Raw genomic sequence first — 23,461 nt, forward strand, 5'->3', positions numbered from 1 at the left:
AAAACTTCATTAACTTTTTTTTCCCTCTTTTAAAGGGTATTTTAAATAGTTGAACTCTACTGTTCTTGATTAAAATCCAGTCATCAAATCTGCTTGCACTTTGGAGCTCCAAAAAGAAGCTAGTTCCTAGGAATCCCTGAATCAAATCTCTGTTTTGAAATTTCCAGCAATGTTGAAAACATGTTTTGCAATAATTCTTTATTACACTTAATGATAAATTGCAAGGCACAACTTTCAAAATGACTAGTAAATTAATTATGTGACCCTGGTGATTTTTTGCAGCATATTTACAAATGGAAAAACAACAAGCAAATGGCACTTGGTGAAAGAATGGCATACACAGCCCTCAACGTATGTGGTAAATTGGACACTAAAAGAAGACATCTGCCTGAACTTCTATGGAGATTGCTGGCTTGGCAATACACATACTAAAGTGAATAATTCTGGCAATCAATTTGTTTCCCAGATTTGCCCTTTGCAAATTCAAATAGGAGATTTCCTTGTAATTTCTTCTGAACCATCTCTTCAATATCCAGAAATAATGAATATTTCTGAGGCATCATTCAGTGACTGTCTGCAAAATATCACAACTGAAGATCAGTTGTGTTTTTTTAAATCTGAAGATAAGATTTAGCTTGGTTGCAAACTGAAAGGAATGCACACTGTTAACTATTAGTGACTGAGTTTTAGAATACATTATTTCATCATAGTAATGGTTCATCCCTTTGTCAACTGGGCCTTGGCCTAAATGTGATAGTGAGAGTGATTGTGCCAGGAGATTTCAAGTTCAGAACTTTGCTCCGGACATGGTCGATATCTTACAGAAGCTTGGAGCAGACGTACAGCTGTCATTGCCAGCCACCATTCTCTGGGAAATATTTCTAGGAGCTGGATAAATGTCCTTGTAAATAATGTAAAAAAATAATGGCAGTGGCAGTAACACAACAGAAAAATGAAATAATCAAGGGTATGAATGTATCTGCCACCCATCATTTACAAATAAGATTATTTTTCAAAATAACATCACTCTAGCAAAAATCAGCAAAGCTAAAAGCTGTTTTTAAAAAAAAAAATAAACAAAATTGACAAACTGTTAGCAAACTCATCAAGAAACAAAGGGAGAAGAACCAAATTAAGAAAATTAGAAATGAAAATGGAGCGATCACAACAGACAAAATTGAAATACAAAAGATCATAAGAGACTACTACCAGCAGCTCTATGTCAATAAAATGGACAACTTGGAAGAAATGGACAAATTCTTAGAAAAGTATAACTTTCCAAAACTGAACCAGAAAGAAATAGAAGATCTTAACAGACCCATCACAAGCAAGGAAATCAAACCTGTAATCAGAAATCTTCCAGCAAACAAAAGCCCAGGACCAGATGGCTTCACAGCTGAATTCTACCAAAAATTTAGAGAAACGCTAATACCTATCTTACCCAAACTCTTCCAGAAAATTGCAGAAGAAGGTAAACTTCCAAACTCATTCTATGAGGCCACCATAACCCTAATTCCAAAACCAGAAAAAGATGCCACAGTAAAAGAAAACTACAGGCCAATATCACTGATGAACATAGATGCAAAAATTCTTAACAAAATTCTAGCAAACAGAATCCAACAACATATTAAAACAATCACACATCATGACCAAGTGGGCTTTATCCCAGGAATGCAAGGATTCTTTAATATCTGCAAATCAATCAATGGAATACACCACATTAACAAATTGAAAGATAAAAACCATATGATTAGCTCAATAGATGCAGAAAAAGCCTTTGACAAAATTCAACATCCAGTTATGATTAAAACTCTCCAGAAAGCAGGAATAGCAGCACCATACCTCAAAATAATAAAAGCTATATATGACAAACCCACAGCAAGCATTACCCTCAATAGTGAAAAATTAAAAGCATTTCCCCTGAAATCAGTAAAAAGACAAGGGTGCCCACTCTCACCACTACTGTTCAACACAGTTTTGTAAGTTTTTGCCACAGCAATCAGAGCAGAAAAAGAAGTAAAAGGAATTCATATAAGAAAAGAAGAAGTGAAACTCTCACTGTTTGCAGATGACATGATCCTCTACATAGAAAACCCTAAAGACTCTACTAGAAGATTACTAGAGCTAATCAACAAATATAGTAAAGTTGCAGGATATAAAATTAACACAGAGAAATCCCTTGCATTCCTATACACTAACAATGAGAAAACAGAAAGAGAAATTAAGGAAACAATACCATTCACCATTGCAACAAAGATAATAAAATACATAGGAGTATATCTACCTAAAGAAAAAAAAAAAACCTATACATAGAAATCTATAAAACACTGATGAAAGAAATCAAAGAGGACACAGACAGATGGCGAAATATACTGTGTTCATGGATTGGAAGAATCAATATTGTGAAAATGACTATACTCCCCAAAGCAATCTATAGATTCAATGCACTCCCTATCAAACTACCAATGGTATTCTTCACAGAATTAGAACAAATAATTTCACAATTTGTATGAGAATACAAAAAATCTGAATAGCCAAAGTAATCTCGAGAAAGATTAATGGAACTGGGGGAATCAACCTGCCTGACTTCAGACTATACTACAAAGTCACAGTCATCCAGACAGTATGGTATGGGCACAAAGACAGAAATATAGATCAATGGAACAAAAAAGAAAGCCCAGAGATAGATCCACGAACCTATGGACACCTTAACTTCGACAAAGGAGGTAAGAATATACAATGGAAAAGAGACAACCTCTTTAACAAGTGGTGCTGGGAAAACGGGTCAACCACTTGTAAAAGAATGAAACTAGAACACTTTCTAACATCATACACAAAAATAAATTCAAAATGGATTAAAGATCTAAATGTAAGACCAGAAACTATAAAACTCCTAGAGGAGAACATAGGCAAAACACTCTCTGACATAAATCACAGCATGATCCTCTATGACCCACCTCCTAGAATATTGGAAATAAAAGCAAAAATAAACAAATGGGACCTAATGAAACTTAAAAACTTTTGCACAACAAAGGAAACTATAAGCAAGGTGAAAAGACAGCCCTCAAATTGGGAGAAAATAATAGCAAATGAAGCAACAGACAAAGGACTAATCTCAAAAACATACAAGCAACTCCTGCAGCTCAATTCCAGAAAAATAAATGACCCAATCAAAAAATGGGCCAAAGAACTAAACAGACATTTCTCCAAAGAAGACATACAGATGATTAACAAACACATGAAAAGATGCTCAACATCACTCATTATCAGAGAAATGCAAATCAAAACAGCAATGAGATACTATTACATGCCAGTCTGAATGGCTGCTATCCAAAAGTCCACAAGCAATAAATGCTGGAGAGGGTGTGGAGAAAAAGGAACTTTCTTACACTGTTGGTGGGAATGCAAACTAGTACAGCCCCTATGGAGAACAGTGTGGAGATTTCTTAAAAAACTGGTAGTATAACTGCCAGATGACCCAGCAATCCCACTTCTGGGTATACACAGAGGAAACCAGATCTGAAAGAGACACGTGCACCCCAATGTTCATCGCAGCACTGTTTATAAAAGCCAGGACATGGAAGCAACCTAGATTCCCATCAGCAGATGAATGGATAAGGAAGCTGTGGTACATATACACCATGGAATATTACTCAGCCATTAAAAAGAATTCATTTGAATCAGTTCTAATGAGATAGATGAAACTGGAGCCCATTATACAGAGTGAAGTAAGCCAGAAAGATAAAGACCAATACAGTATACTAACACATATATATGGAATTTAGAAAGATGGTAACGATAACTGTATATGCAAAATAGAAAAAGAGACAGATGTACAGAACAGACTTTGGACTCTGTGGGAGAATGTGAGGGTGGGATGTTTTGAGAAAACAGCATCAAAACATGTATATTATCAAGGGTGAAAAAGATCACCAGCCCAGATTGGATGCATGAGACAAGTGCTTGGAGCTGGTGCACTGGGAAGCCCCAGAGGGATCGGATGGAGAGGGAGGTGGGAGGGGGGATCGAGATGGGGAATACATGTAAATCCATGGCTGATTCACATCAATGTATGGCAAAACCCACTACAATATTGTAAATAATTAGCCTCCAACTAATAAAAATAAATGGCAAAAGAAAAAAAAATGACATCACTCTATTAAAATAGTAAAATAGACTGAATTCATACATGGCTAATTACCATCAGGCATGCTACATTTTTAAGAATTTGGTAAAAATTTTAGAATAGGCTAGAGTTGAATTCTAAGAATATAAAAATCCTATCAAGTATTCTCTAAAATATATGCCTATTTAAAGAAGATTTCTTAAAAACATATGTGTTTTATCCTAAAATACCTATTTTTACATCACTCTCCAAATTCACTGTTAATGTCCCATTAAAAATTATCAGAATAATATGTTTTAGTTTTTAAATGAAATTCCCACAGTTATAGTATTTGGGGAAAGCAGTTCTGGATTATAGTGTAGAATGAAGATTATCACTGAGTTGAGAATTATAAAAAAAACTACCTTGTTGGGGGGAAATTATTGAAGCTGCTTGGGAGAGTTAGAGAAGGAGAAATAATTGTGAACACAAAGCAGTGTCCTCTATGGTGTTGGGACGACATTCTATAAAGTTATTGAAAGATCAAAATAACAAGGAGGGAGAGAGCTTGACATAATTATTAACTTTTAAAAAATGTTGAATGGTTTTCATATGCTAAATGAGAGGCATTAAGGAGGAAAGTTTGCAAAGGAAGATACTTGGTCAGTGGATGAAGCAAGAAGAAGGGCAACTTAAAAACAATGTAACCTTAGGCTACCTGAGACTGATATGAGAATTTAAGGGGAATAGACTATTCCTACTTGAAAGTTTACTAAGGAATTTGAATCATCAAAGGAAAGTGAAGAAAAAAATGAAAAAATATAGGGGACATTTGATGTTTGGGAATGTGTGAAAGAATTTCTTTCAATGACAGTTTCAGATACCTGGCATGTAGAGTTAAGAGGTCCGGGGTGGAGAAAGGATCTAACAAAGGGGATCTAACAAACCTGACATAGTTGGCAATGACAGGATGAGAAAATATCTAGCAGACTCACAGTACATTTTGGTCAGGAGAAGGGAATGCAGGTGAGCAGCCGATGTGGCTGGAGAAGGCTAGACTCAGGGCTATAACTGCAGTTTTGTTTTGCAAGCTTGAGGGGCTTCAACCAGGTTGTTCTTCTGTGTGCCTGGGAAGACTCCATTGGAGCCAGATTTGAGGGGTCTGTACCATAAAATGTAACAGAGAAACTCGTTAGACTCCAAAATTCATTTAAGCCAATGATTCAAAAAGTAACTTTAGACTCCTTAGGGAGGAAGTTCTGAGGCTATTTCAGAGCTTAATACCAGAAATATCCACTGGATATCCTCTCTGTATAACTGGGATCAAATTCCCATTTGACTCTACTGGCAGTGGTGATAAAACATGTAAGTTACCCCAACTCAAATTGTAGCAGATAATTACAATTAAGACAGGTAAGAAAAAAAAAAAAAAAATAAACACTTAAGTGTCTGATTTAGGGTGAATGAAAATGCAATTTAATTGAAAGCTTTTAAAGCATACATTTTAGCCTGTCCAAAGAATTTTAGAGAATATTTGGCCAGAAAAATGTCTACTATCTATTATAATATTAACTGGCGCAGATGCAATCATATATCATGGTATATTATTTCAGTACTTTTATCATGATTGCATTGAATTATTTTCCAATGTTTATTTATTTATTAGTAACTTAACAGTAGATACTATGAATAACTAAAATTTAAACATGTAAAATACCTAATATTATTTTTAAAACACTGAATATATAGCAATACTATATTCTAGTTATAAACAATTACTTCAGTTTGAAGTCCCAGAAGATACCAAAATATTAGAATATTAGCGATATTCTGTATCTTTCTGAGAATAGAAAGAAATTGGGAATGTTTACTGTGCCTTTTTGTTAGCACTACCATAACAAAGAACCACAGTGTGAGGGGCTTCAACAAAAGAAATTTATTTTATCAAAGTTCTAGAGGCTAAGTGGTCCCAGTCAAGGTGTCGAGAGGACTGGTTTCTCTGAGGCCTCTCTTTAGCTCATTGTCCACCTCCTCCCTGGGTCTTCACCTTCCTTTGCTTTGTGGTATCTGTGCCTCCTCTTCTCCTAAGGACATCTGTCATTTTTGGTCAGGACCTAAACTACCGACTTGCTCCTTGGAAGGAAAGTTATGACCAACCTAGACAGCATATTAAAAAGCAGAGGCATTACTTTGCTAACAAAGGTCCATCTAGTCAAGGCTATGGTTTTCCAGTGGTCATGTATGGATGTGAGAGTTGGACTGTGAAGAAAGCTGAGCGCTGAAAAATTGATGCTTTTGAACTATGGTGTTGGAGAAGACTCTTGAGAGCCCCTTGGTCTGCAAGGAGATCCAATCAGTCCATCCTAAAGGAGATCAGTCCTGGGTGTTCATTGGAAGGACTGATGCTGAAGCTGAAACTCCGATACTTTGGCCTCCTGATTCGAAGAACTGACTCATTTGAAAAGACTCTGATGCTGGGAAAGTTCAAAGGTGGGAGAAGGGAACGACAGAGGATGAGATGGTTGGATGACATCACCAACACAATGGACGTGAGCTTGAATAAACTCTGGGTGATGGACAGGGAAGAGTGGAGTGCTGCAGTCCGAGGGATCGCAAAGAGTTGGATATGACTGAGCGGCTGAACTGAACTGAAACTAGTCACTTCATTTAATCTTTACTATCTCTCTAAAGATCTTGTCTTCAGGGAAGTCACACTATCAGGTTAAAAGTATTAGGATTTCAAGATAAGAATGTTGTGGGGGAGTCACAGTTTAGCCCATTACACCCACACAGATTGAAACAGATCATGACCTATTGAATATACTACTCTTACTTTAACTTTTATGTATGGGAGTATGTTAGCACAGAATCATATTGACATATTTTCATTGTTTTGGAGATTGCTTACAGGTAAATGAAGGATGAGGAGTTCTGCATTAGTGAAGAGGGATGTCAATCTATAAGGAATCTGAAAAGCAACAACTGGCCAAAACTTCTCACAAATTAAATTAAAGTTTCATTATAATGGGTGACAGGGCTATTGTGAATTTATGTGAAATGGTTTTGTAACGACATTTGTCCATTGGAATTTTGTTAGGCCCTGGAAATTTGTAGGCACATTCCTCTATGAAGGATATTATGAAATGATTAATTGCACATAAATATATGTTATGCAAAATTTGGGCTTTTGATATAGCAAAACATAGTTTGTACAAGTGGGATTTGGAAAACGGTATAGCAGCAAGAAAATGCTTCTGAGAATCCAAGCAGATCCAATCCAAAAAATAGAAAACTATTTTTTTCCAAAGAATTTTAGATTAAGCTTTATTTCATTCATTTGATTTAACTGTGGAAATCATCAGTCTGAGATTCATCCTCTTAGAACGAAATTTTAAGTATAAAATATATTATTTTTGACATAATATTTCGAAGTGCAATGCTGTGGAGAAGAATGCTTATTTTTTCTTGCTTGACTGAAACTGCATGCCCTAGTTTTTCTTCAGATGGTATAATACCTTTGCATTTTCCTTGTTTGAATCATTACCTTGGCTACATGATAGGGCTAAAACACAACAAACATTTGAATGTGTCACTGCTGTGTTACCAGGGTATGTTGAAGAACTGGGATTTACATGTAATTATCTACTCTCAAAACATAATTAACACATGCAAATTATCATACAAATTAGCTGAATCCCAAATACCAACAATCATAAAAGTATTTTTAGTATTGTGTCATCTGGCATGTGTGTGTATACTCAGTTGTGTCCAACTCTTTTTGATCCCATGAACTGCAGCCCACCAGGCTCCTCTCTCCATGGGATTCTCTAGGCAAGAATACTGGAGTGGATTGCCATGTTCTCCAGAGAAGGCAATGGCACCCCACTTCAGTACTCGTGCCTGGTAAATCCCATGGATGGAGGAGCCTGGTAGGCTGCAGTCCATGGGGTCACTAAGAGTTGGGAACGACTGAGCGAGTTCACTTTCACTTTTCACTTTCATGCATTGGAGAAGGAAATGGCAACCCACTCCAGTGTTCTTGCCTGGAGAATCCCAGGGACGGAGGAGCCTGGTGGGCTGCCGTCTATGGGGTTGCACAGACTCGGACACGACTGAAGCGACTTAGCATTAGCAACAGCCATGTCCTCCTCCAGGTGACCTTCCCAACCCAGAGACTGAAACTGAGGCTCTTATGTCTCGTGCATTGGCAGGCAGGTTCTTTACCACTAGCGTCACTTGGGAAGCCCTGTCTTGTGGTAGGAGGATGGAAAACCTGATATTAAGGTTTACTGAAAGCAATTTTGTTTCCACTTAAATCCATCCACATGGGGCACTATTTCTAAATTAAAATTACATTTTTTTGAAAATTTTATTATATTAAAAATTAAAGAATTTAGGAAAATCTATGATCAATGAAAACAATCTATGAATACAATGTAAATATTTTAATCTAGTTGAAACGTTTATTTTATTTTATCTTTAATAGCATAACTTGTTCAGAAATAATTGGCCAATGTCAATGACATATCTGTTTCCATGGGAACTGTAGAAATATTACTGCAAGTAGCTTCCTTTGTGAATGTGAGGAACAATTTTCAGGTAAAAATACACATGTATGTATAAATACATACATACAAGCAGGTTTAATTTTGTCATTTATTTCAACTTAAAATTTAAATGTTTCAATTATTACTGACAAATACAAGCTTAGTGATTATATACTCAGACTTTTTAGTGATAAAATTAAGAGATCAATTTGGTTAACAAATAATTATTCTGCTACATATTTCATAATATATGGAGAATATGGACACAAGTTAAACAGTCTTATTGTCATGATAAAATAGATTTTATTCTTAGGTACAAGCATTCATTTAGAAATAGTGTATATTCTGGTAGAGTCTTTAGGGTTTTCTATGTAGAGGATTATGTCATCTGCTAACAGCAAGAGTTTCAGTTCCTCTTTTCCCATCAGGATTCCTTTCACTTCTTTTTCTACAACAGACAAAGGATTAATCTCAAAAATATACAAGCAACTCCTGCAGCTCAATTCCAGAAAAATAAATGACCCAATCAAAAAATGGGCCAAAGAACTAAATAGACATTTCTCCAAAGAAGACATACAGATGGCTAACAAACTCATGAAAAGATGCTCAACATCACTCATTATCAGAGAAATGCAAATCAAAACCACAGTGAGGTACCATTACATGCCAGTCAGAATGGCTGCTATCCAAAAGTCCACAAGCAATAAATGCTGGAGAGGGTGTGGAGAAAAGGGAACTCTCTTACACTGCTGGTGGGAATGCAAACTAGTACAGCCGCTATGGAGAACAGTGTGTAGATTTATTTTAAAAAACTGGAAATAGAACTGCCTTATGGCTTATTTTATACTTATTATGCTTATTATGCCAGCAATCCCACTTCTGGGCATACACACCGAGGAAACCAGATCTGAAAGAGACACATGCATCCCAATGTTCATCACAGCACTGTTTATAATAGCCAGGACATGGAAGCAACCTAGATGCCCATCAGCAGATGAATGGATAAGGAAGCTGTGGTGCATATACACCATGGAATATTACTCAGCCATTAAAAAGAATTCATTTGAATCAGTTATAATGAGATGGATGAAATTGGAGCCCATTATACAGAGTGAAGTAAGCCAGAAAGATAAAGACCACTACAGTATACTAACACATATATATGGAATTTAGAAAGATGGTAACGATAACTGTATATGCAAAATAGAAAAAGAGACACAGATGTACTGAACAGACTTTTGGACTCTGTGGGAGAAGGCGAGGGTGGGATGTTTTGAGAAAACAGCATCAAAACATGTATATTATCAAGGGTGAAACAGATCACCAGCCCAGGTTGGCTGCATGAGGCAAGTGCTTGGGGCTGGTGTACTGGGAAGACCCAGAGGGATGGGATGGGGAGGGAGGTGTGAGGGGGGATCGAGATGGGGAATACATGTAAATCCATGGCTCATTCATGTCAATGTATGGAAAAAACTGATAAAATACTGTAAAGTAATTAGCTTCCAACTAATAAAAACAAATGGAAAAAAAAAATAGATTACTCATGATAAAAAAAAAAAAAGAAATAGTGTATATTTTGCACATATTTGCAAAATTGTATCTAATGTTTCTCCTTATGTAACAAGTCATTTCTGGCAAATTTCCTTTCATAAAGAGTAAAAATGTTTTATTCCTTCTCGAATGAATTTAAAGATGTGAAATAAAATCATTGCTGAAACCAATAGTACTTTTTAAAATCTTTCATTAAATATTTAACAGTGAAATTGTGTTTAAACCATTCTTATCTCATCTTTGAACTCTCCTACAGTTTTCATATTCTGGGAATTATTGCAGACTATCAGTGTATTTAAAAATTATTTTGGGCAATGCTCTCTCCTGTCACATGTAGAAACCTAAAGAATCCTTTCCTGGTAAAATCAAAAGTTATGTGTCTCTCAAATTGTCAAGAGTGATAGCTGCAAACATTTACAAATCCTTCCACCTACCATAGTTGAGATAGATTTAAAAGTTTAATCGGGTGTATTGGTTCAGGTCAGTTCAGTTGCTCAGTTATGTCCGACTCTATGACACAATGGACTGCAGCACCCCAGGCTTCCTTGTCCATCACCAACTCCTGGAGCTTAATCAAATTCATGTCCATCAAGTCGATAGTGCCATCCAATCATCTCATCCTCTGTTGTCCCCTTCTCCTCTGGCCTTCAAGCATTCCCAGAATCAGGGTCTTTTCAAATGAGTCAGTTCACATCAGGTGGCCAAAGTATTGAAAATCAGTTGCAGCCTGAGTTCTTCCAATGAATATTCAGGTCTGATCTCCATTAGGATTGACTGGTTGGATCTCCTTGCAGTCCAAGGGACTCTCAAGAGTCTTCTCCAACACCGCATTTCAAAAGCATCAATTCTTCGGTGCTCAGCTTTCTTTATAGTCCAACTCTCACAAGATTGCTGGAAAAACCATAGCTTTGACTAGACAGAACTTTCTTGACAAAGTAATGTCTCTGTTTTTTAATATGCTGTCTAGGTTGGTCATAGCTTTTCTTCCAATGAGCAAGCACCTTTCAATTTCATGGCTACAGTCACCATCTGCAGTGATTTTGGAGCCCCAGAAATTGAAGTCTCTCACTGTCCATTGTTTCCCCAATTATTTGCCATGAAGTGATGGGACCAGATGTCATGATCTTAATTTTCTCAGTGTTGACTTTTAAGCCATATTTTTCACTATCTTCTTTCACTTTCATCAAGCGGCTCTTTAATTATTCTTTGCTTTGCCATAAGGATGTTGTCATCTGTGTAACTGAGGATATTGATATTTCTTCTGGCAATCTTTATTCCAGCTTGTGCTTTATTCAGCCTGGCATTTCATATGATGTGCTCTGCATATAAGTTAAATAAGCTGGGTCACAGTACACAGCCTTGAAGTACTCCTTTCCAGATTTGGAACCAGTTTGTTGTTCCATATCAAGTTATAAGTATTACTTCTTGACCTGCATACAGATTTCTCAGGAGGCAGGTATGGTGGTCAGGTATTCCCATCGTTTGAAGAATTTTCCACAGTTTGCTGTAATTCACACAGTCAAAGACTTTAGCGTAGTTAATAAAGCAGAGGTAGATGCTTTTCCATAACTCTCTTTCTTTATCGACGATCCAACGGATGTTGGCAGTTTGATCTCTGGTTCTTCTGCCTTTGCTAAATCCAGCTTGAACATCTTGAAATCCACGGTTCACACACTGTTGAAGCCTAACTCGGAGCATTTTGAGCATTACTTTGTTAGGATGTGAGGTGAGTGCAATTCTACAGTGGTTTGAACATTCTTTGGCATTGTCTTTCTTTAGGTTGGTATGAAAACTGACTTTTTCCAGTCCTGTGTCCACAAATTTGCTGGCATATTTAGTGCAGCACTTGCACAGCATCATCTTTCAGGATTTGAAATCGCTCAACTGGAATTCCATCCCCTCCACTAGCTTTGTTCACAGTGATGCTTCCTAAGGCCCACTTGAATTTGCATTCTAGGTATGTCTGGCTCTAGGTGAGTGATCACACATTCGTGGTTATCTTGGTCATTAACATCTTTTTTGTATAGTTCTTCCATGTATTCTTGCTACCCTTCTTAATATCTTCTACTTCTGTTAGGTCCATATAATTTCTGTGCTTTATTGTGCCCATTTTTGCATGAAATATTCCCTTGGTATCTCTAATTTTCTTGAAGAGACCTCTAGTCTTTCCCATTCTATTGTTTTCCTCTATTTTTTTGCATTGATCACTGAGGAAGGCTTTCTTGTCTCTCCTTGCTATTCTTTGGAACTCTGCATTCAGATGCGTATATCTTTTCTTTTCTCCTTTGTCTTTCACTTGTATTCTTTTCTCAGTTATCTGTAAGGTCTCTTCAGACAACCATTTTTCCTTTTTGCATTTCTTTCTCTTGGGAATGGTCTTGATCCCTGTCTCCTGTACATTGTCACAAACCTCAGTCTATAGTTCTTCAGGCACCCACCTTGAATCTATTTGTCACTTTCACTGTATAATCATATGGGATTTTATTTTGGTCATACCTGAACGGTCAATTGATTTTCCCTACTTTCTTAAATTTAATTCTGAATTTGGCAATAAGGAGTTCATGATCTGAGCCACAGTCCACTTCCAGTCTTGTCTTTGCTGACTGTATAGAGTTTCTCCATCTTTGACTGCAAATAATATAATCAATCTGATTTTGGTATTGACCATCTGGTGTATCAGACGTTGCCTATAATAGGAGGGGTTGGTAGGCTGTGAGACAACTGTCTTTAAAGAAATGTTTTCAGGGCTTTTCCCTCACATAATTTATTTCCTTGAAAAAGGATGTATTTTGGAAGTTTTTTTTTTAAATACCTTACTGCATCCTGCAGATGTATGAGTGAGTGAGTGAGTGAGTGAGTGAGTGAAGTTGCTCTGTCATGTGCGACTCTTTCCAACCCCATGGACTGTGGCCTACCAAGCTCCTCCGTCCATGGGATTCACTAGGCAAGAGAACTGGTGTGGTTTGCCATTTACTTCTCCAGGGGATCTTCCAGACCCAGGGATTGAACTCAGGTATCCCACATTGGAGGCAGATGCTTTAACCTCTGAGCCACCAGGGAAGAAGACCAGACAATTTGTCTTCCAAAACATGGCACTTTTTGACAAAAAGTGAAAGTGAAAGTCACTCAGTTGTGTCCAACTCTTTGCGACCATGGACTATACAGTCCATGGAATTCTCCAGGCCAGAGTTCTGGAGTGGGTAGTCTTTCCCTTCTCCAGGGCATCTTCCCAACCCAGGGATCAAACCCAGTTCTCCTGCACTGCAGGCAGATTCTTTTCCAGCTGAGCCACAAGGGAAGCCTCTTTTTTAAAGTAGCTCTATTCAAAATTTATTTTTAATCATATAATTTCCAAAGAAAATATTGCAATTTGTCCTCTGTAAATCAAAAGGACATTTTTAAAACATATTTTAAAATGATTATCTGAAATGTTACAAATTATATAAGCAGAGGCTATGTATAGTTTTTTTTTTTCTTTTTTTTTCTGAAGAATGAGTATTTTTGTCAATATGGTCTTACAGTTGTAATGTTTTGGAACTTTACCTATACCCTCTTAAAAATTACATTTATGATTAATAAATTTGAACTTGTTAATACTTTCAGTTGACTCTTCTGATAACTATGCCATCTTACTTGAGGACAGTTTCACTGAGCACATGTTGAGGTTCCTGTTAATCTCAAATGAAAATCTGGTAGTGTTAAGTATTCTCAATTTCTACTTCTTCTTCTTTTTTTTTTTTTTTTTTTGCCTAAAATACATCAATAAAGTATTTCCATAAGAGCTATATTTTTATTCATTTCAGAGTTATTTTTTGCAAACATTTTCAAAGCAAATCCTAACGAAATAAATGATCTCTACATATGATTCTGTTGGATGTTTGAAAAGGCTTAGGTTGCTGTGATTGAGTTCCATTATATCCTGCACAAAATTAATATATGAAATATAGGGTCTCCTTCAAATGTTGTATCCCACAGTTGTAGCTATTACAAAGCCTAATTATAATATTTATAATCTTGAGCAGTTTTGAATTCATTGAACTTGTTAAGTGTCTTCATTGTATTGTATAGTGATAAGTTTTAATGTCTTAAAGAAAAATTAACTGAAACCTTCAGAAAATGATCTGTGTGCTTATCTTATTGTTTGTTTTTATTATAAGGTATTTGCAGCTGACTTTGAATGAGATGCAACAAAAGCTTAAAAAATTCTTCACTAAAATGTCAAAACCTTCCTGAGACACTATTATTTTCAGTCATTCTTCACAAGTTTAAACATTTCTAAAATCCAAATTGATAATGGATGGCACCAAGAGAAAGCACATTTTATTATGTTATTTTTTTTCCAATATCAGATTTATAGAAAAAATTGTCTGTTGACCTGTGAATATTTTCAATTATTTATAAAATTTTCAACTATAGATTATATTCTTGTGTGAACATCACTTCTGGTTTGCTTTTAAAATATGAATTAGGAATGAACCACAATAAATTCCAAGTACATATCTTTTCCATTCTTTTCTCAATTTGAGCAAACAATGTATATTCATGGTAAATTTAACAAAATATAAAATTTTAGCACAGTAACACAGCACACATAACTTTTTCTTTGAATATTTTTAATGAATTTTCAAGAGCATTTTTAATGTTGTCAGATTGCTTGCTTCAACAGAATAAATTTATAAAGCTTTATTTTAGCTCAATAAAATGAAAGGAAAAATCAAACTATCATTGAAATGAACTGATTATCATTTGAAATATCTGATTTAAGGGTATTGTCTTTTATCTTTTAACTATGTGCCTATTTATTCTGTTTACTGAGCCAAAACATGTATAACAATCACTTTAATTTTTGTGTGTACAGACAAACTTGCAATAGAAAATGCAGAAAATAATTTTGGCATAGTCATTTGATCTAAATGAAAATTAATGCTTCACAGAGTGAATACCTCCTGCATCTGAACCCAGCTCATGAGTGTAAGGGGATTTTTAAAATAATCCCTAGCATTTAAGTAGATGCTGATGGTTCTTGAGCAAACATATGTCTTCTGGCTTCATGTAGTCTGTGATGTCACTATTCTCAGTGGTGAATCATTAAAGTGATATAGTAAACTTATTACCAAATTTATAGGGAAATAAATTTGAAGCATACTTTTTATGAAAAATGTATTTTACTGCATTTAAATTAGTTATTGTAAAATAAGAAATATGCATCAGAAAACCATAAAATAAACAAATCATTGTATACTTTGACCTGCGGATTGCGAACTTTATTTTTTTCTGTAATGAATAAGATAGTAAATATTTTATACATTCTGAGACATGTGGTATTATCACAGTAACTTGACTCTGCTATTGCAAGGGGAAATCATCCATAGGCAGTATGCAAATAAATTGATTTTATTATTTTCCAATAAAACTTTATTTTCAAAAATAGGTGGAAGACCATATTTGGCTCACAGTTGTAATTTACCAGTCCCTCTATACCACCCTCTGTAGCAAGGATATATAGACTCTCTACAAACTCCATGACTGGAATGTTTAGTCTCAGTTTGTCTTTCATATAAAACATATACACATAATCCACAATTTCCTGAGGTTCCACTCACCCAGCTTATTTGCACTGAGTAAAGACATGTAGTTCTCACTAGTTAACTTTCAAGTTTCTCCTCATGGTAAATTAAATACTGTTTATGTATCCTATAAAAGGCCATGGCTGATTTTAAAATATAAAATAGAGATATATGAAACACAATTGTTTACTTAAATGCAAATGTGCATAATAATATTCAGTTAGAAAATACAGGATAAATGGTCAGTTGATAACTTGGGAGAACTTATATCTCAGAAACAATGTGGCCTACGGCCTTGGTTAGCTAAATGAAATTATGAGCCATGCCATGTAGGGCCACCCAAGATGGATGTGTCATGGTGGACAGTTCTGACAAAGCCTGGTACACTGGAGAAGGGACTGTCAAACCACTGCAGCATTCTTGCCTTGAGAACTCCAAGAAGAGTATGAAAAGGCAAAGATATGACACTGAGAGATGAATTTCCCAGGTTGGTAGGTGCCCAAAAAACTACTGGAGAAGAGCTGAGAAATAGCTCCAGAAGGAATGAAGAGGCTGAGCCAAGCAGAAACAACACACTGTTGAGGCTCTGTCTGGTGCTGAAAGTAATGTCCAATGGTGTAAGTAACAATGTTGCATAGGAGTCTGGAATGTTAGGCCAATGAAGCAAGATAAATTGGAAGTGGTCAAGCAGGAGATGGCAAAATTGGACATCAACATTTTAGGAATCAGTCAACTAAAGTGGACGGGAGTGGGTGAATTTAACTTAGATGACCGTTATATCTACTACTGTGGATAAGAATCTCTTGGAAGAAATGGAGTAGCCCTAATTGTTCACAAAAGAGTCTGAAACGCAGTACTTGGGTGCAATCTCAAAAATGACAGAATGATCTCTGTTTCCAAGGCACAACATTCAGTATCACAGTAAAACAAGTCTATGCCCCAACCACTAATGGCAAAGATGCTGAAGTTGAATGGTTGTATAATGACCTACAAGACCTTCTAGAACTAACATCAGGGAAAAAAAAAAAAAAAAAAGTCCATTTTATCATAGGGGACTGGCATACCAAAGTAGGAAGTCAAGAGATACCTGGAGTAACAGGCTAGTTTGGCCTTGGGGTACAAAATGAAGCAGGACAAAGGCTAAAAGAGTTTTGTGTTGTTCTTCCAACAACACAAGAGATAACTCTACACATGGACGTCACCAGATGGTCAACACTGAGATCAGATTGATTATTTTCTTTGCAGTCGATAATAGAGACACTCTACAGAGTCAGCAAAAACAAGACTGCGAGTTGACTGTGGCTCAGATCATGAACACTTATTGTAAAATTCAGACTTAAATAGAAGAATGTAGGGAAAACCAATAGGCCATTCAGATATAACCTAAGTCAAATCCCTTATGATTTTACAGTGTGAATGACAAAGAGGTTCAAGGGATTAGATCTGACAGAAAGAGTGCCTGAAAGACTATTGACAGGGGTTTGTAACATTGTACAGGAGGTTGTGATCAAAACCATCCCCAATAAAATGAAGTGCAAAAAGGCAAAATGGTTTTCTGAAAAGACCTTACAAATAGTTGAGAAAAGAAGAGAAGTGAAAGACAAAGGAGAAAAGGAAAGATATTCCTATCTGAATGCAGGGTTGCAAAGAATAGCAAGGAGAGGTAAGAAAGCCTTCCTCAGTGATCAATGCAAAGAAATAGAGGAAAACAATAGAATGGGAAAGACTAAACATCTCTTCAAGAAAGGTACAGATAACAAGGGAACATTTCATGCAAAGATGTCCTCAATATAGGAAAGAAATGGCATAGACCTAACGGAAGCAGTAGATATTAAGGAGGTGGAAAGAATATGTAGAAAATTATTTAAAAAAAAAGAAAAGCTTAATGACTCAGATAAACATATGATGTGATCACTCAACTAGATCCAGAAATCTTAGAATGTGAAGTTCAGTGGGCCTTAGGAAGCATCATTATAAATAAAGCTAGTGGAGGTGATAAAATTCAGGTTGAGCTATTTCAAGTCCCAAAAGATGATGCTGTGAAAGTGCTGCACTCAATATGCCAGCAAATTCGGAAAACTCAGCAGTGGACACAGGACTGGAAGAATTCAGTTTTCATTCCAATTACAATGAAAGGCTATGTCAAAAAATGATCAGACTAATGCACAATTGCACTCATGTTACCTGCTAGCAAAGTAATGCTCAAAATTCTCTAAGTTAGGTTTCGACAGTATGTGAACCAAGAACATCCAGATGTTCAATGCAGATTTAGAAAAGGCAGAGGAAGCAGAGATCAAATTGCCAGCATCTGTTTGATCATAGAAAAAGGAAGAGAATTCCGGTGGGGGGAGGCGGGTTTCTACTTCTACTTCATTGACTACCCTAAAGCCTTAGACTGTGTGAATCACAACAAACTGTGGAAAATTATCTAAAAGGTAAGAAAGAGATGGGCTTGCCTTGTAGTTTAGCTGGTAAAGAATCCACCTGCAATGCAGGAGATCCCAGTTCGATTCCTGGATAGGGAAGATCATCAGGAGAAGGGATAGTCTACCCAATCTAGTATTCTTGGGCTTCCGTCGTGGCTCAGATGGTAAAGAATCTGCCTAAAATTCAGGAGACTTGGGCTTAATCCCTGAGTTGGGATGATCCCCTGGAGAAGGGAACAGCAACCCACTCCAGTATTCTGGCCTGGAGAATTCCATGGACTGTATGATCCATGGGGATGCAAAGAGTCAGACACGAGTGAATGACTTTCACTTTCACTTACTGTCTCCTGAGAAATCTGTATGCAGGTTAAGAATCAACAGCTAGAATCAGACCTGGAAAAACAGACCAATGCCAGATTGGGAAAGGTACTCATCAAGGCTGTATAACAACTAAAGAACCTCTTGATGAAGGTGAAAGAGAGGGGTGAAAAAGCTGGCTTAAAAGTCAACATTCAAAAAATAATAATAATAATAAAATCATGGCATCTGGTCCCATCACTTCATGGCAAATAGATGGGGAAACAATGGAAACAGTGATGGACTTAATTTTCTCAGTCTCCAAAATCAGTGCTGATGCAGCCATGAAGTTAGAAGACATTTACTCCTTGGGAGAAATCGACAAAACTAGACAGCAAAATCAGAGACATTACTTTGTCAACAAAATTCCACCTAGTCAAAGCTATGGCTTTTCCAGTATTCATGTATGTTTGTAAGAGTTGGTGCATAATAAAGAATGAGTGCTGAAGAACTGATGCTTTTGAACTCTGGGGTTGGAAAAGGTCTTTTTTTTTTTAATTTTATTTTTATTATTTGGAGGCTAATTACTTTACAATATTGTAGTGTTTTTGCCATACATTGACGTGAATCAGCCATGCATTTACATGTGTTTCCCATCCTTAACCCCCCTCCCATCCCATCCCTCTGGATCATCCCAGTGTACCAGCCGTGAGCACTTGTCTCATGCATCCAACCTGGACTGGCGATCTGTTTCACACTTGATAATATATATATTTCAATGCTATTCTCTCAGATCATCCCACCCTCGCCTTCTCCCATAGAGTCCAAAATTCTGTTCTGTACATCTGTGTCTCTTTTTCTGTTTTGCATATAGGGTTATCATTACCATCTTTATGTATATGTGTTAATCTACTGTATTGGTCTTTATCTTTCTGGCTTACTTCACTCTGTATAATGGGCTCCAGTTTCATCCATCTCATTAGAACTGATTCAAATGTATTCTTTTTAATGGCTGAGTAATATTCCATGGTGTATATGCACCACAGCATCCTTATCCATTCGTCTGTTGATGGGCATCTAGGTTGCTTCCATGTCCTGGCTATTATAAATAGTGCTGCAATGAACATTGGGGTACACGTGTCTGTTTCAGTTCTGGTTTCCTCAGTGTGTATGTCCAGAAGTGGGATTGCTGGGTCATATGGCAGTTCTATTTCCAGTTTTTGTAGAAATCTCCACACTCTTCTCCATAGAGGCTGTACTAGTGTGCATTCCCACCAACAGTGTAAGAGGGTTCCCTTTTCTCCACACCCTCTCCAGCGTTTATGCTTGTAGACTTTTGGATAGCAGCCATTCTGACTGGCATGTAATGGTACCTCGGTGTGGTTTTGACTTGCATTTCTCTGGTAATGAGTGATGTTGAGCATCTTTTCATGTGTTTGTTAGTCATCTGTATGTCTTCTTTGGAGAAACATCTGTTTAGATATTTGGCCCATTTTTTGATTGGGTCATTTATTTTTCTGCAATTGAGCTGCAAGTGTCACTTGTATATTTTTGAGATTAATCTTTTTTCTGTTTCTTCATTTGCTATTATTTTCTCCCATTCTGAAGGTTGTCTTTTCACCTTACTTATAGTTTCCTTTGTTGTGCAAAAGCTTTTAAGTTTAATTTGGTCCTATTTGTTTATTTTTGCTTTTATTTCCACTATTCTGGGAGGTGGGTCATAGGGGATCTTGCTGTGATTTATGTCAGGGAGTGTTTGCCTATGTTCTCCTCTAGGAGTTTTATAGTTTCTGGTCTTACATTTAAATCTTTAAATCATTTTGAGTTTATTTTTGTGTATGATGTTAGAAAGTGTTCTAGTTTCATTCTTTTACAAGTGGTTGACCAGTTTTCCCAGCACCACTTGTTAAAGAAGTTGTCTTTGTCCATTGTATATTCTTGCCCCCTTTGTCAAAGATAAGGTGTCCATAGGTTCGTGGAATTATCTCTGGGCTTTCTTTTTTGTTCCATTGATCTATATGTCTGTCTTTGTGCCAGTACCATACTGTCTTGATGACTGTGACTTTGTAGTATAGTCTGAAGTCAGGCAGGTTGATCCCTCCAATTCCATTCTTCTTTCTCAAGATTGCTTTGGCTATTCGAGGTTTTTTGTATTTCCATACAAACTGTGAAATTATTTATTCTAGTTCTGTGCAAAATACCATTGGTAGCTTGATAGGGATTGCATTAAATCTATAGATTGCTTTGGGTAGCATAGTCATTTTGACAATATTGATTCTTCCAATCCATGAACACAGCATATTTCTCCAGTTATTTGTGTCCTCTTTGATTTCTTTCATCAGTGTTTTATAGTTTTCTATATATAGGTCTTTTGTTTCTTTATGTAGATATACTCCTAAGCATTTTATTCTTTTTGTTGCAATGGTGAATGGTATTGTTTCCTTAATTTCTCTTTCTGTTTTCTCATTGTTGGTGTATAGGAATGCAAGGGATTTCTGTGTGTTAATTTTATATCCTGCAACTTTACTATATTCACTGATTAGCTGCAGTAATTTTCTGGTAGAGTCTTTAGGGTTTTCTATGTAGAGGATCATGTCATCTGCAAACAGTGAGAGTTTTACTTTTCCTTTTTCTATCTGGATTCATTTTATTTCTTTTTCTGCTCTGATTGCTGTGGCCAAAACTTCCAAAACTGTATTGAATAGTAGTGGCGAGAGTGGGCAACCTTGTCTTGTTCCTGATTTTAGGGGAAATGCTTTCAATTTTTCACCATTGAGGGTAATGCTTGCTGTGGGTTTATCACATATAGCTTTTATTATGTTGGGGTATGTTCCTTCCATTCTTGCTTTCTAGAGAGGTTTTTTTTTTTTTTTTATCATAAATAGATGTTGAATTTTGTCAAAGGCTTTTTCTGCATCTATTGAGATAATGATATGACTTTTATCTTTCAGTTTGTTAATGTGGTGTATTCCATTGATTGATTTGCAGATATTAAACAATCCTTGCATTCATGGGATATACCCCACTAGGTCATGATGTATGATCGTTTTAATATGTTGTTGGATTCTCTTTGCTAGAATTTTGTTAAGGATTTTGGCATCTATTTTCATCAGTGATATTGGCCTGTAGTTTTCTTTGTGTGTGTGTGTGTGTGTGTGTGTGTGTGTGTGTGTGTGATCTTTGTCTGGTTTTGGTATTAGGGTGATGTTGGCCTCATAGAATGAGTTTGGAAGTTTACCTTCTTCTGCAATTTTCTGGAGGAGTTTGAGTAAGATGGGTGTTAGCGCTTCTCTAAATTTTTGGTAGAAATCTGCTGTGAAGCCATCTGGTCCTGGGCTTTTGTTTGCTGGATGATTTCTGATTACAGTTTCGATTTCCATGCTTGTGATGTGTCTGTTAAGATCCATTTCTTCCTGGTTCAGTTTTGGAAAGTTATACTTTTCTAAAAATTTGTCCGTTTCTTCCAAGTTGTCCATTTTATTGGCATATAGCTGCTGGTAGTAGTCTCTTATGATCCTTTGTATTTCATTGTTGTCTGTTGTGATCTCTCTATTTTCATTTCTAATTTTGTTTATTTGGTTCTTCTCTTTTTATTTCTTGATGAGTCTGGCTAACAGTTTGTCAATTTTATTTATCTTTTAAAAAAAAAAAAACCCACAGCTTTTAGCTTTGTTGATTTTGGCTATGGTCTGTTTTGTTTATTTTGCGTTTATTTCTGCCCTAATTTTTAAGATCTATTTCCTTCTACTAACCCTGGGGTTCTTCATTTCTTCCTTCTCTAGTCGCTTTAGGTGTAGAGTTATGCTATTTATTTGACTTTTTTCTTGTTTCTTGAGGTAAACCTGTATTGCTATGAACTGTCCCCTTAACACTGCTTTTACAGTGTCCCATAGGTTTTGGATTGTTGTATTTTCACTTTCATTCATTTCCATGCATATTTTTATTTCCTTTTTGATTTTTTCTATGATTTGTTGGTTATTCAGAAGCGTGTTATTTAGCCTCCATATGTTGAAATTTTTATTAGTTTTTTTTTTTTTTTCTGTAATTGATATCTAATCTTACTGCATTGTGGTCAGAAAAGATGACTGGAATGACTTCATTTTTTAAAAATTTACGAAGGCTAGATTTATGGCCCAGGATGTGATCTATTCTGGAGAAGGTTCCGTGTGCACTTGAGAAAAAGATGAAATTGATTGGGGTGAAATGTCCTATAGATATCAATTAGGTCTAGCTGGTCCATTGTGTCATTTAAAGTTTGTGTTTCCTTGTTAATTTTCTGTTTAGTTGATCTATCCATACGTGTTTGTGGGGTATTAAAGTCTCCCATTATTATTGTGTTATTGTTAATTTCCTCTTTCATACGTGTTAGTATTTGCCTTACATATTGCTGTGCTCTTATGTTGGCTGCATATGTTTATAATTATCATATCTTCTTGGATTGTTCCTTTGATTATTATGTAGTGTCCTTCTTTGTCTCTTTTCACAGACTTTACTTTAAAGTTTATTTTATCTGTTTTGAGTATTGCGACTCCTGCTTTCTTTTTGTCTCCATTTGCATGAAATATTTTTTTCCAGCCCTTCAATTTCAGTCTGTATGTTTCCCTTGTTTTGAGGTGGGTCTCTTGTACACAGCATATATAGGGGTCTTGCTTTTGTATCCATTCAGCCACTCTTTGTCTTTTGGTTGGGGCATTCAACCCATTTACATTTAAAGTAATTATTGATAAGTATGGTCCTGTTGCCATTTACTTTGTTTCTTTGGGTTCGTGTTTATACAAGATTTCTGTGTTTCCTGTGTAGAGAAGATCCTTTAGCATCTGTTGAAGTGCTGGTTTGGTGGCACTGAATTCTCTCAGTTTTTGCTTGTCTCTAAAGCTTTTGAATTCTCCTTCATATCTGAATGAGATCCTTGCTAAGTACAGTAATCTGGGTTGTAGTTTATTCTCTTTCATTACTTTAAGTATGTCC

At 36.2% G+C, this 23,461-nt stretch overlaps 1 protein-coding gene across 1 annotated transcript in view; it reads left to right on the forward strand.

Moving 5' to 3' along the window:
* Nucleotides 1–256: 256 nt before the first annotated feature.
* Nucleotides 257–23,461, forward strand: part of EYS (eyes shut homolog) — a gene marked incomplete at its 5' end in the record, with an annotated part of 175,626 nt that continues 152,421 nt past the window's right edge. The window contains 6 exon segments of the mRNA XM_070450236.1: nt 257–710; nt 713–764; nt 766–833; nt 836–915; nt 918–1,003; nt 8,595–8,704. Of these exon segments, the coding sequence (XP_070306337.1) occupies nt 257–710; nt 713–764; nt 766–833; nt 836–915; nt 918–1,003; nt 8,595–8,704 (850 nt within the window).

The sequence above is a fragment of the Odocoileus virginianus genome, chromosome 19, assembly GCF_023699985.2.
Source record: "Odocoileus virginianus isolate 20LAN1187 ecotype Illinois chromosome 19, Ovbor_1.2, whole genome shotgun sequence".
Classification (NCBI taxonomy): Eukaryota; Metazoa; Chordata; class Mammalia; order Artiodactyla; family Cervidae; genus Odocoileus; species Odocoileus virginianus.